The sequence below is a fragment of the Sphaeramia orbicularis genome, chromosome 20, assembly GCF_902148855.1.
Source record: "Sphaeramia orbicularis chromosome 20, fSphaOr1.1, whole genome shotgun sequence".
Taxonomy (NCBI): Eukaryota; Metazoa; Chordata; class Actinopteri; order Kurtiformes; family Apogonidae; genus Sphaeramia; species Sphaeramia orbicularis.
In genome coordinates this window covers 9802600-9816456 of record NC_043976.1, presented here as the reverse complement: position 1 = coordinate 9816456, position 13857 = coordinate 9802600, and the positions used below count along the sequence as shown (strand labels likewise).

General features: G+C 36.3%; 1 protein-coding gene across 1 annotated transcript in view; it reads left to right on the top strand.

Moving 5' to 3' along the window:
- The first annotated feature begins 894 nt into the window (after window positions 1-894).
- Window positions 895-13857, top strand: part of pcolce2b (procollagen C-endopeptidase enhancer 2b) — a 22467-nt gene continuing 9504 nt past the window's right edge. Inside the window, exons 1-7 of the mRNA XM_030123508.1 lie at window positions 895-1120; window positions 1411-1519; window positions 2318-2573; window positions 4450-4574; window positions 6600-6736; window positions 6842-7005; window positions 11422-11505. Of these exons, the coding sequence (XP_029979368.1) occupies window positions 987-1120; window positions 1411-1519; window positions 2318-2573; window positions 4450-4574; window positions 6600-6736; window positions 6842-7005; window positions 11422-11505 (1009 nt within the window). The 5' untranslated portion in view covers window positions 895-986. The remainder of the gene's footprint in view (window positions 1121-1410; window positions 1520-2317; window positions 2574-4449; window positions 4575-6599; window positions 6737-6841; window positions 7006-11421; window positions 11506-13857) is intronic.

Genomic DNA, 13857 nt, shown 5'->3' with positions numbered 1-13857 from the left:
ATGAATATACAAGAGAACAGCTGTAGAATAGCTGTCCACTGTAGTGACCAGTATACATGAAAGGGTTAATATTGTAGCATGTTGGAGGAGCAGCTGGGGGAAATTTACCAGCATGCGTTGGGACAAAGTTATTTGGGATAGTTTTATGTATTTACAGTTCTAAGTTTAAAAGAAGTGTTGTTCCTGTTGTTCATCATTCTCACTGCCTCTGGATAAAAACTGTTTTGGATAACTTAGTTATGATGTGTTTCACCCTTATTGTTTGTTGTTTTCTTGTGGAAAGATTAATTCTATTGATTTCATTTTCTTGCACCATGAGCTTAGTTGCTCCTTTGTTTCATGACTCTCTGTAATGGACATTGTTTCCAGTTGATATAACTAACTGATTGTCTGATCCTCTCACCTGAAAGCAACAATATAAAGTTGAAATTATTCCATATATTAATGTGCTCAGGCTACTTATAGAAGTGAATATGTAATCAGTAGGGGGTGCTGTTGCTGTCTTTTGCTTTTCTGCATTTAGACTGCCCGCAGGATCTTTCATCCACCTTTTCCAGTCTGTGATGTTATTGCTGGTCCCTTATTTAGAGTGTTTATAAACAGCCCACTGTGAAGTACAATAGTGCAGCTGTTGTACTCACTGGGCTGTGTGATTTACCAGACATTCAGTTATTATTTATTGAACCTTTATCATATTCATAGTCCACAGGCATAGGAATGCTAAATAATTGATGCATGACTGCCCTATCAAGTTTATTCCTGCCACCTCTGCAGAGGTTTCCAGGCCAGGTGCCGTATGAAAGTCTCCCAGCGCGTCTATTTTTTCTTTTTTTTTCTTTTTTTTTTTTTGTAAAAGCGCAGCCTGTGCTCAGTCCCTCCTACCACGCAGAACAAACGCTATATTCATCTGCTCCAGCTTGCAGTTGCTGAAACTCCCCTCAGGAACTCCTGGGTACTTTTCTCCACCGTTTGAGCTGCTCAACACAATGCCATTCATGCCACGGGCTGAAAACAGGCGAAGCCCCTGCTCCATGAATCCAACAATGTGGAGAACATGCAGTCTTTTTTGCGCATGGTGTCTCCTGTTCCTGACAGAGGTCTGTGCGCAGTCTCAGCGGAGGTACACCTTTTTTTTTTTTTTTATTATTTATTAAACCAATTTACAAGCTTTATGAGTGAGCAAGGTGTCTAGGATCTCATGGCAGCCTTTGGAGAAACAGCCTGGAGTTTATGAAGAAGAAGGTTCTGCATCCTCCTCTGCCTCCAGTCAGGACATATGGCGCATTGGCGTGGATTTACATCTGGTTTAATTCAACCGCAGGCTGTTGTTAGCGTTTATACTCACATTAATCTTATGACACATCATCGTGATTTGATATTTTGATAATATAAGCCTGTTTCTTCCTCCAGACCAGTCTTCACATGCGGTGGAAACATCACAGGGGAATCTGGAGTAATTGGGAGTCAGGGATACCCAGGAGTTTACCCTCCAAATACCAAATGTGTGTGGAGGATCACAGTGAGTGGCTTTTGTTTTTCTGCATTTAGACTAACTCACCATGGCTTTTATCCACAGTAATTAAAAATCAAGCAAACACATTAACAAATTTAATAATATGAATCCCATCTCCTCCATGTTTCAACAAACACTTAAAACAACCACAGCCAGTTTAAAGCAGTTCTGTAGAACTGAGCCCAAGCCATTACTGTACATTTAACCATAGAAATGGATGGAAGGCCTAAGGCACACACAGACATAGTAGGGTGAATTGTCCTAATGTGGGACACTTAAGCTTTACATTATTTATTTGATGGTTTTTATTGTGTTTTATTGCATCTTGTTTTTATTTATTTGATCTTACCTATTTTATTTACTTATCCATGCTGCTATACCGATGAATGGTGGAACACTGAGCACTTTTTGTCCTGTCTGTAAGCGTGATCAAGTGCCTGTCTTGCATGTCTAATGTATATGCTGTTGTAATGCCAAGGCAATCACCTAGACTGCAAAACAAATCTGCCTACGGGTATAAATAAAGTAACCTTGACATTATTATTATTATTATTATCATTATTATTATTATTATTATTATTATTATTATTATTATTATTATTATTATTATTTTGGCTTTACATTGTGATATAATACAGAAGTCCAAAATATAAAAAATGCCCCACATTACAGCAATCCACCCTATATTCTCCACATAAATCAAAGTAGGTAAAAAAAAAAAAATTGCAACTGTTTACTTTACAATATGAATTTGGATAGCTGTAATAACATTTTTATTAACACCCTTTGTAAACTCTAACTCAGGTCCCTGAGGGAAGGGTGGTGGTCCTATCATTCCGCTTTATCGACTTGGAGAGTGACAACCTCTGCCGCTACGACTATGTGGATGTTTACAGTGGCCATGTCAGTGGGCAGAGGCTCGGACGATTCTGTGGAACGTTCAAGCCAGGAGCCCTGGTTTCCACGGGCAACAAGATGCTCCTGCAGATGGTATCTGATGCCAACACTGCTGGGAGTGGCTTCCTGGCAGTTTTCTCTGCCGCCCACCCACATGAGAGAGGTAAGTTCACACCAGCATAAGGAGAAAAAGGCTGTGTGTCAGTGGTTTTTGGAAAGCTCCTCTTAATTTTGTCGTCCTACTCATATACGTGCAAAGCATGCAGAGGTAACAGCTGTGGAGAGAACATCAGGCCTCTACATATAAATGTTTAATGCAGGGGTGTCAAACTCATTTTCTTTCAGGGGCCACATTTGATCTCCAGTGGGCCAGACCAGTAAAATAATAGCATAATAACCTATAAATAATGACAATTCCACATTTTTGTTTTAGTTTTAGTGCAAAAAAACCCCATTAAATTATGAAAATACTTACTTTTATAAACTATCCAAACAAAAAAAAATGTGAATAACCTGAAAAAATTAAAATTTCTTAAGAAAAATAAGTGCAATTTTAATAATATTCAGCCTCAACTGATCATTTCTACATGTGCATTATGGATCAGATCTACAAAGGCACTAAACTCTTAATAACAGGGAGGAAATAGTTCAAATTGGGCTTAATTTTCTTTAGACATTTCAGGTTGTTCATATTTGTTCAGGTTATTCACATTTTATTGTTACAGGATAGTTTATGAATGTAAATATTTTCATAATTTAATGTTATTTTTTGCACTAAAACAAAGAAAAAAATTTAAGTTGTTAATTCATGATTTTTTTTTTTTTTTGGCTTAATTCAAGATTTTTTTTTACTTCATTTAAGTTTTTTTTGCTTAATTCAAGATTTTTTTTACTTAATTGAAGGTTTTTTTTGTCTTAATTCAAGATTTTTTTTTGACTTAATTGAAGATTTTTATTTTTTTTTTTGCTTAATTCAAGACTTTTTGCTAAATTTGAGATTTTTTGGCTTAATTGAGGATTTTCTTTACTTAATTGAAGATTTTTTTTTTGGCTTAATTCAAGATTTTTTCCTTCATTCAAGCAAATTTTTTTTTTGCTTAATTCAATTCAAGACGGGGATTTTTGCACTTGGCAAAACATCCCAGGGACCGAACTGGACCCTTTGGCGGGCCGCATTTGGCCCCGGGCCACATGTTTGACACCCCTGGTTTAATGCCATCTCAGTTATGACTTTAAACTCAAAAAGAATCTGACACTGGCCAACGGTCATTTTATCCAGCATTTTATAATATGAACCGCTCCATTAAGGTCAGGGTCCTGATAGAGAATGAAAAAATGTAGAGTAAATTAATGAAAAAAAAACAACAACATTCAAGCATGTAAAATAAAACTAAATCTGCCTTTCCATAAAAACCAGTGACCTTTGGGGTGTTTAGTTGCCCAAGACAAAGCAATCGGTTTAAGGTTTAAACATTTGGACAAAAAGAGAGGAATATCTCAACACTTCTCACAGTATGATGTGGAATTTCTCGTTGGCCTTCCCGGAACCCTTCACCAGAAGGCACAGGTCAGAAGTATCATTTAGAGGCTTTTCCTCTGCAGGTTTACAGTCTCATCTACTGTTTTTGAGGAATTTTAATGGCTGGTTCAGTGTTCCCAAGGAGCTGAGAGCTGTAATGGACAACATCTCAAACACTGGCTTTTATGCAGTGGATCTTAGCAGATTGTTTGCTTTAGTGTTCCCATGTGTTGTCTATTTTTGTCATTGTGCTAAACTGTTTTTGTTCCTTAGTCACATTGGAAAAGAGACATAAATCTGAGAAAAGTAGATTTGTGTTGAAGAGCTTCTTGTCTTTGACGTTTTCTAACCGCAGCTTTTGTGATGATTGAAGTGTTTTTCTCTGTGACATCGAGGACGTGTGTCAGTTTTAAAATATGAGATGTTAAGAGGATACAAAAAACATCTGGAGTCAAATAAAGACACGACATCCTGATAATTAGTATGTGGATGAACATCAGTCACTACTTGGGTTCCATAGGTGACCAGTACTGTGGAGGCAGGTTGGACAAACCTTCAGGGACGTTCAAGACACCAAACTGGCCCGAGAAGGACTACCCGGCTGGGGTCACCTGCTCCTGGCACATAGTGGCACCGAAGAACCAGGTCAGACACATTTATAACAATACAGTCGCGGGAAAACGTATCAGACCACACTGGTTTTCTTCAGTTTCTTGTTTGTTTTAATGCCTGATACAATTAAAGGTACATTTGTTTGGACAAATACAGGGTGTATCAAAAAAAATAACTATACATTTTGAAAAATTACCCCCAGTTCTGCATTTGATAATTTTTGGAATTTTCTTTTATGGACGTCAGTAGGTAGGGGATTGGTGGATATTTGTCCAAATTTACAGACCCAGGTTTTCATGCATGAGTGAGCAGGGGCAAATTGCACAATCCAAGTTAAAACTGGTTTGCGTGAAGTAGCGGTGGGATTCAAATCCAATCAGCAGTCATGGGAGGAGCCAAAGGGCATCCATCTTGTTTTCCACAAAATTGCCACTTTGGCCACCATGTCAATTTCATTTCTTTACCCATGGCAGCTGTTCCCGCCTTCCAAAGTTAATTCAACTTGTTTAGGCCTGAAAATGGGTTAGGGTTAGGGTTAACCCTAACTTGGCCTGCCCTCAGGGACATTTTCAGGCCTAAACAAGTTGAATTAACTTTGAAAGGCTGGAACAGCTGCCATGAGTAAAGAAATGAAATTGACATGGTGGCCAAAGTGGCAATTTTGTGGAAAACAAGATGGATGCCCATTGGCCCCTCCCATGACTTTTAATTGGATTTAAATCCCACCGCTACTTTGCACAAACCACTTCTAACGTGGATTGCACAATTTGCCCCTGCTCACTCATGCATGAAAACCTGGGTCTGTAAATTTGGACAAATATCCACCAATCCCCTACCTACCGACGTCCATAAAAGAAAATTCCAAAAATTATCAAATGTGGAACTGGGGGTAATTTTTCAAAATGTATAGTGGTTTTTTGTTTTTTTTTTTATTCACTCTGTATAATGATAACAACAAGAATAGCCCATAACAGTTTAACCCTTTCATGCATAGTGCTCACCACAGTGGACAGCTATTCTACAGCTGTTCTCTTATATTCATCCATTTTGTTATTTTAGTTCCATATCAGCTTATGCATCATCCCAAACACTGCAACTGATACCATTACTGTAACTTTGCTGTTCTTGATAAACCTGATCTGCAATAACATGTTTGACTGTAAATCAATTGCTAATTATTAGACTGTTTTTTTTTTTTTTTTGTTTGTTTGTTTTTTTTTTTACTTTTTTTTGCATATTATCTCCATGAAGTAAGTAGTAACTAGTATTAGAGTATGTTAAAATGTGACAAAACATTAGATTACCAGCATTAAACATGGTTTTATTTCAGAGTTTTCACACAGTATATCAGTAAATACATGTTTCTTTGCTTCAAAAATGAAACGCATGATGTCCAGCTAAGTGGACATTTTTGCAAGTCTATGAAAAATTCAATCGCATTGTTTTTTTGTTTTTTTTCATGCCTAAAGAGGAATAAAAACCCTCTGGAAAAAAATTTTGATCAAGGTTCTCATAATTCATGCATGAAAGGGTTAATTTAAGAGCTGATATCTCTCAATTTTCCATGTTTTCTTGATAATAACCAAAATCATTTAAGTTCTTACATCGATAGTTATGGCATTGTACTGATAAAAACAGTGCTTTTGGGCATTCCATGTTGTCTTTTCTGTCTTTTTTAGTCACATGATACACACAGGAGTTACTACTCGATTGCAGAACCATTGTTTTTGATGACTTTTGATGGTGTAGTAATTTTTTCCATGACTGTACTTTGACAATTAGTCTTTGGGAAAATGGACAATATACCGATTCTTTATTTTCCAATAAATTCTTAAAGGTGCCGATTTGTAATAGAGAAAGCACTGAATGTCTTAAATCTGTTGGTGCACGAGTATCAGTGTTAGAATAACTGTATAACATAGGAATAGCAGAGTGATGTATAATGGGTGTGGACTACATCATCCCACAGAGTGTAGGTTAGCCTTCCAGTCCCTGATAGAGCCTGTCAGATGTGGTTTGTAAAAGACTACTCTTCTTTGTTATTTTCTACCGCTGCAGATAATTGAAGTCAAGTTTGAGAAGTTTGACGTGGAAAGAGATAATTACTGCCGCTACGACCATGTCTCCATTTTCAACGGAGCCGAAATCAATGATGCTAAGAGGATTGGAAAATACTGCGGAGACAGCCCCCCAGCGTAGGTGATTCTGTCATGAAGGAGTTTTTATTTTCACTGCATAAGTCCATCCTCTGACTTCCTCTCAGATTACCCGCAGTGTGCTTTCCTGTGTTTTCTCTGCAGCCCAGTGTTTTCTGAGGGGAACCAGCTCCTAATCCAGTTCCTGTCAGATCTCAGCCTAACCGCAGACGGCTTCATCGGACACTACAAGTTCAGGCCCAAGAAATTTCCTACCACCACAGTCCCACCCACGACCACCACGCAGCCAGTCACCACCAGGCCCATACGTAGGTAGCAACTTTAATCCTATAAAACGGCTCGAAAATAGCCGACATCTGTATTTATTGATGTAACTGTGAGACGTACTGGTTCTGGATTCACCGGTTAACATGTGGGTTTTATTTTTCACATAATTCCTGAGATAGCAGAGCTGGAGAAGAATGAGAAAAAGTGCACTAATGATAACAGCAGACACACGCTGTGTAGGAAGACGCTTTAACATCTGCCTTTTTCTCTGCACTTGCTTGTCATATGTTACTACTGTTAACTGTGAAATGTCCCCATGGTGGGATAAATAAAGTCTTATCTTATCTTATCTTATCTTATCTTATCTTATCTTATCTTATCTTATCTTATCTTATCTTATCTTATCTTATTTCATCTTATTTTATTTTGTCTTATGTTATGTTTCTTATCTTATCCTATCTTATCTTTTCTTTTCTTATCTTACTTTATCTTATCTTATCTCATCTTATTTTATTTTGTTTTATGTTATGTTATCTTATCATATCTTATCTTATCTTATCTTTTCTTTTCTTATCTTATTTTATCTTATGTCATCTTATTTTATTTTGTCTTATCTCATCTTATCTTATCTTACCTTATCTTACCTCATCTTCTTTTATTTTGTCTTATGTTATGTTATCTTATGTCTTATCTTATCTCATTTTATTTTGTCGTATGTTATGTTATGTTACTTATCTTATCTTATCCTATCTTATCTTTTCTTTTCTTATCTTACTTTATCTTATCTTATCTCATCTTATTTTATTTTGTTTTATGTTATCTTATCTTATCTTTTCTTTTCTTATCTTACTTTATCTTATCTTATCTCATCTTATTTTATTTTGTTTTATGTTATCTTATCTTATCTTATCTTTTCTTTTCTTATCTTACTTTATCTTATCTTATCTCATCTTATTTTATTTTGTTTTATGTTATGTTATCTTATCTTATCTTATCTTATTTTGTCTTATCTTATCTTATCTTATCTTATTTTATGTTATCTTATCTTATTTCATCTTATTTTATTTTGTCTTATGTTATGTTTCTTATCTTATCTTATCTTATCTTATCTTATCTTTTCTTTTCTTATCTTATTTTATCTTATGTCATCTTATTTTATTTTGTCTTATCTCATCTTATCTTATCTTACCTTATCTTACCTCATCTTCTTTTATTTTGTCTTATGTTATGTTATGTTATCTTATGTCTTATCTTATCTCATTTTATTTTGTTGTATGTTATGTTATGTTACTTATCTTATCCTATCTTATCTTTTCTTTTCTTATCTTACTTTATCTTATCTTATCTCATCTTATTTTATTTTGTTTTATCTTATCTTATCTTATCTTATCTTATTTTATCTTTTCTCATCTTATTTCATTTTGTCTTATGTTATGTTATGTTATCTTTTCTTATGTTAAGATCTGTTACTTAAATAAAAGTATCAATGCATCAGGAATTAGATATAAGAATTATCAGAAAACTGGAGCTTAAATATGTATGTAATAGTAATATTGTGACATAGTTCTGTATCTGACATCATTAAATTATTACTGATGCATCAGTGTTGTTGTATTAGAGGATGAGCTTGAGTTTTATGTCTGGTTTTATGCACAGGTAAATCCTGGGATATATTACATGACTAATGGTCAATGAAAAACACATATAATACACGTATGTTTTCAGTTTTTGGACTCTGATTCTGGTAAAATAAAGGATGATTTGAACATTTACTGAAATGAAACCAGATGAGAAGTTTAGAGAGATAAATCAGTATTTGGTGACATGCTGGACAGACATTTGAAATGTGAAACAGGTGGTTCCAGGCACAACAAACCCCGCCCCTCACGCGTATTGTTGCTTATTTTGGCATCGATCCAGCTGATGTCATCATGTCTATGCATGTGGTGATGTCAGCATATCCATTACTTCTACATATGTGCCAAGTTTGAAGTAAATTGAAACTAAATTGATTTTTTTTAGACATTTGAAATTTCGCCCATTATAAGTAAATGGGAGGGGGAAAAAAGATTTAAAAATTCATAAAAAATTTGAACTTTGACCTACTTTTCCCAAAATGTAATTACATCTATTCTGGGTTACTGGCAATCTATAAACCCAATTTGGTATGAACTGAACCAATAGTTTTGCTGCTACAGATATGTGAAATTTCACTCATTATAAGTAAATGGGGGAAAAAAAATGTAAACAATTCATAAAAAATTGAAACTTTGACCTACTGTTCCCAAAATGTAACAGGTTCTATTCTGGATCACTTGCAGTGTACAGTCCAAATTTGGTATGAATTCACCTACTAGTTTTGCTGCTACAGATATGTGAAATTTCACTCATTATAAGTAAATGGGGAAAAAAAAGATTTAAAAAATTCATAAAAAAATTGAAATTTTGTCCTAATGTTCCCAAAATGTAATGAGATCTATTCTGGGTTACTGGCAATCTGTAAACCCAATTTGGTGTGAATCAACCAATAATTTTGCTGCTACAGATATGGGAAATTTTGCCCATTATAAGTAAATGGGAAAAAAAAGATGCAAAAAATTCATAAAAAATTGAAACTTTGTCCTACTGTTCCCAAAATGTAACGAGATCTATTCTGGGTCACTGGCAATCTACGAATCAAATTTGGTATGAATTCAACTTATAGTTTTGCTGCTAGAGTGTTAACAATCAAACAGACAAACCGAACCAAAACCAACACCCCCTTGCTTCCCCTTTGGGGGGCACGGTAACAATTTGTTGCGTTTTAAGAGCTTGGTGTGTAGTCAGTCGTGTAAAATCTTCATTTGGAAAGTAACTAAATCTGTTAAATAAATGCAAAGGAATAAGAGGTATAATAGTGATCAGTGAGATGTAGTGAAGTAGAATCAGAATCAGAATATTTTATTAATCTCAGGGGGTTAATTGTGCTTAACCCTTCCATGAACGAATTATGACAACCTTAGTCAATATTTTTTTCTTGAGTGTTTTTGTTCCTTTTTAGGCATTAAAAAAACAATGCAATTGATTTTTTTTTTTTCATGGAGTTACAAAAATGTCCACTCAGCTGGACACCATGCATTTAAGTTTTGAAGCAAAGAAACATTTATATAAAAATCATTATCAGAAAGTGATATACTGTGTGAAAACCATGAAATAAAAGCATTTTTAATGCCACTAATTGCTAAATTGCTTCTGTGTTCTCACATTTCATCATACTCTAATATTAGTTATTACTTATTTCATGGAGATAACATCCTCCTGAGACCAAGGAAATGGACAGTTTTAGCTTTTTTACATTAAAAAAAAATGTCTTGATTGGAAACTGCATAATGCAACAGTTTTTTCAGATACTTGTTTAAAACTATTTTTATTTATTGATTGTTTTTTGTTAATGGAATGTCCTTTGTAATAGAAAGCATTTTTAAAGTAAAACTCTCAAAATTTTGTCCCCTACAGAGGACTAAATGCATTGCTGGGTCTCAGGAGGACATGCAAAAAAAAAAAAAAAAAAAAAAAAATTGTTTACAGTCTAATACCAACTAGCAATTGATTTACACCAAAACATGTTACTGCAGATCAGGTTTATCAAGAACAGCAAAGTTACAGTAATTGTATGAATTGCAGTGTTTTGGATGACGCATACGAGTCCTGATATGGAACTAAAACAACAAAACCCATGAATAAACAATAGAACAGCCGTCGAATAACTGTCCACTGGAGTGACCAGTATGCATGAAAGGGTTAAATACTGTGTTATCCACCTCCATTTTGCAGCATAAGTGTATCAGCTGCTACACAAATAATGAATGGAAGAGTCTTATAAAATATCCTGCCAACAACAGCACGCTCCCAAACAGCATATGCTCTAACTTTTAGCTCCTGCTCACAGTTCTCTTGTGTTTATACCAGTACACAGTGTGGGTGTGTGTCTGCACCCGCAATCACAGCTCATTTTCAATCTCACATTCCCACACACTGTTGTTTTTTTTTTTTTTCCCCTTAGTCAGGCCAGGTTATTTTGGCGTTTCCCTAACCATTATGTCATACTGTGACAACGCTTTCTAGTTGGCTTATCTTCCCTTACTTTTCCTCCTTGTCCCTTAAGAATAATATTTAGCCAGTCAAAGCGTATTCTTTTTAGAGCCTTGATTCTTTCCCTTGTAAATTTTTTACTGTATTCAATTGTAAAAACAGATGTTCACTAGTCACAATGTTTTGCTTTTCACACCCTGTATATTGGATATGAAGCCATGAATTACAAAAAGCTCTTATGTTACAAAAAAGATTTATCTCCAGCTAAGGATATTCTCTAAATAAACCACATTAGAAACACACACGACCATAACTTACGTGCTTGCATAACTCGGCAGGCAAAATTAGAGACTGAAATTTTTCTGTGTGTATTTGTGTGTCTGTAGCTCTGAAGTACTCCGTAGCCCTGTGCCAGCAGAAATGCAAAAGACGAGGAACACTTGAGGGCAATTACTGCTCCAGCAATTTTGGTAAGAACATCTGCTTATTGCCATATATATTAACCACAGACAGTGCAGTCATTACAGGCACGTTCCAGTTTTTTTCTCATATTATTACCGAACGTATCTGTTACATATACATTCATTCTAAAAACAGGCAGATATTCCCTAAAATTGACATCAGCAGAGCCAAAAAAAAAAGCAGTGTTGAGGTTCAGAGTCCTGATCATGTCACTATCTGTGCTTCTCTGATTTTTCACGGCATATATCAAAGACTTCCTTGATAGTCTGACAGGAAGTGAAGCAGTGTGTACAGTAGGACACAGTGGCTCCAGTATAAACACACACATGCTCCGTCTCTGACTGTGGGTAACCTGTTGAGAAATGAACGTGTTGATTCAGACTCGGCCTCCGTTTGCTACTCTCCCGCTCTCTGATGTTTTCCTCCTGGAGATGTTTACCACATGCGTTAGATTGGCGTTTCAAAGAGTTCAGTCGGATTCGCATCAGGAACTGAGGGAAAAGCCAGCGACGCGGTGGTGCATGTGGAAAAAGTAGCCCGTGTGATGTGGCGTTGGAGTCGGCACACGATAGGTTACATCAGTTTTAATGAAGGGGGCGAGACAGTGGATTGAAAATAGTTTTGTCTAATCATCACTCAGAGGGAACAGTTAGTCGTGTTTAATCAAATTGTGCTGCGTGTGCAAGTCGAAATGTCAAAAGCAATTGGCTGCTTTATGTAACAGTAGCACTAGATACAATAACATTACAGTCCTCTGGCTATTCTCATCCTTGTCAGGAAATGAAACAGGCAGAAGGGAAGCTCAGACATATTGGTACCATCAGTGTAAAGAATCCTGTTGTTGCTGAACGAGGAGTGACTCTTGTTCACTTATCTGGCCTCCCCTGTCACTCTGCTGTCACTGCTGCAGGTTAGTTCTGCACCTTTAATAATAATAATAATGATAATAATAATAATAATAATAATAATAATAATAATAATAATAACTAGAAGCACTCGGAGAGCGCAGACCTCCGCCAAGGCTGATCAGTGCCCCCCCGTGGGCCCCCCCACCCCCGATCACCACCAAAATTTAATCATTTCTTCCTTATCCCATTTCCAACAAACCCTGAAAATTTCATCCAAATCTGTCCATAACTTTTGAGTTATGTTGCACACTAATGATCAGTGCCCCCCCCCCCCCCCCCCCCAAGCTTCGTTTGTCAGTTTTTCACTTGTGCACAATAAAGGAAGGCCTGACTGACAACCAATCCATTCTCCACGAATTTCTTTGTTGTTTATGCCTCCACAACAGACGTGTCCTTTGATCACAACGTTCTGATCTACAGGGTGTCCCATAAGTCTCCATACATAGGAGACGTAATACATTCCATACATACAGGGTGGGGAAGCAAAATTTACAATATTTTGACGCAGGGATTGAAAGACAGTGTATGACCAACTAGAAGCACTCGGAGAGCGCAGACCTCCGCCAAGGCTGATCAGTGGCCCCCCCCGTGGGCCCCCCCACCCCCGATCACCACCAAAATTTAATCATTTCTTCCTCATCCCATTTCCAACAAACCCTGAAAATTTCATCCAAATCTGTCCATAACTTTTTGAGTTATGTTGCACACTAACAGACAGACAAACAAACAGACAGACAAACAAACAAACAAACCCTGGCAAAAACATAACCTCCTTGGCGGAGGTAATAACTAGAAAAGCACTCGGAGAGCGCAGACCTCCGCCAAGCGCAAAAATTCCCCACATAATCGGTGATACAAATCCTACATTTATTTTTTAAAATAAAATCCGCCTTCTGGATCAGATCCGGATCAGCCTTTGAAATGTGATAGAGGACCCCATTGTCAACTCCTGAGTTAAATTTCATGAGTTTTGGTCAATAATTAAGCGAGATATTGGGAAACGAAAATTTTGGCCCCATTTACCACAATGTTAACAAAAATTTCAAAGTGATCCAGAATCCAGGATTTCTTCCGGATCACCTCCAAAAGTTAATCATTTCTTCCTTATCCCATTTCCAACAAACCATGAAAATTTCATCCAAATTTGTCCATAACTTTTTGAGTTATGTTGCACACTAACGGACAAACAAACAAACAGACAGACAAACAAACCCTGGCAAAAACATAACCTCCTTGGCGGAGGTAATAATAATAATAATAATAATAATAATAATAATAATAATAATTAGGCCTGTAACGGTACACGTACCGAACCGTTTGGGTACACACCTGTTCGGTTCGGTACACAGCTGTACCGAAATGGCACAGTATGATGACAAAAAGAAAAAAGGAACGAAAGACATTGTTTGATTGTTTGATGAAATCCGCGCAAGTTTCACATGGACATAGTGA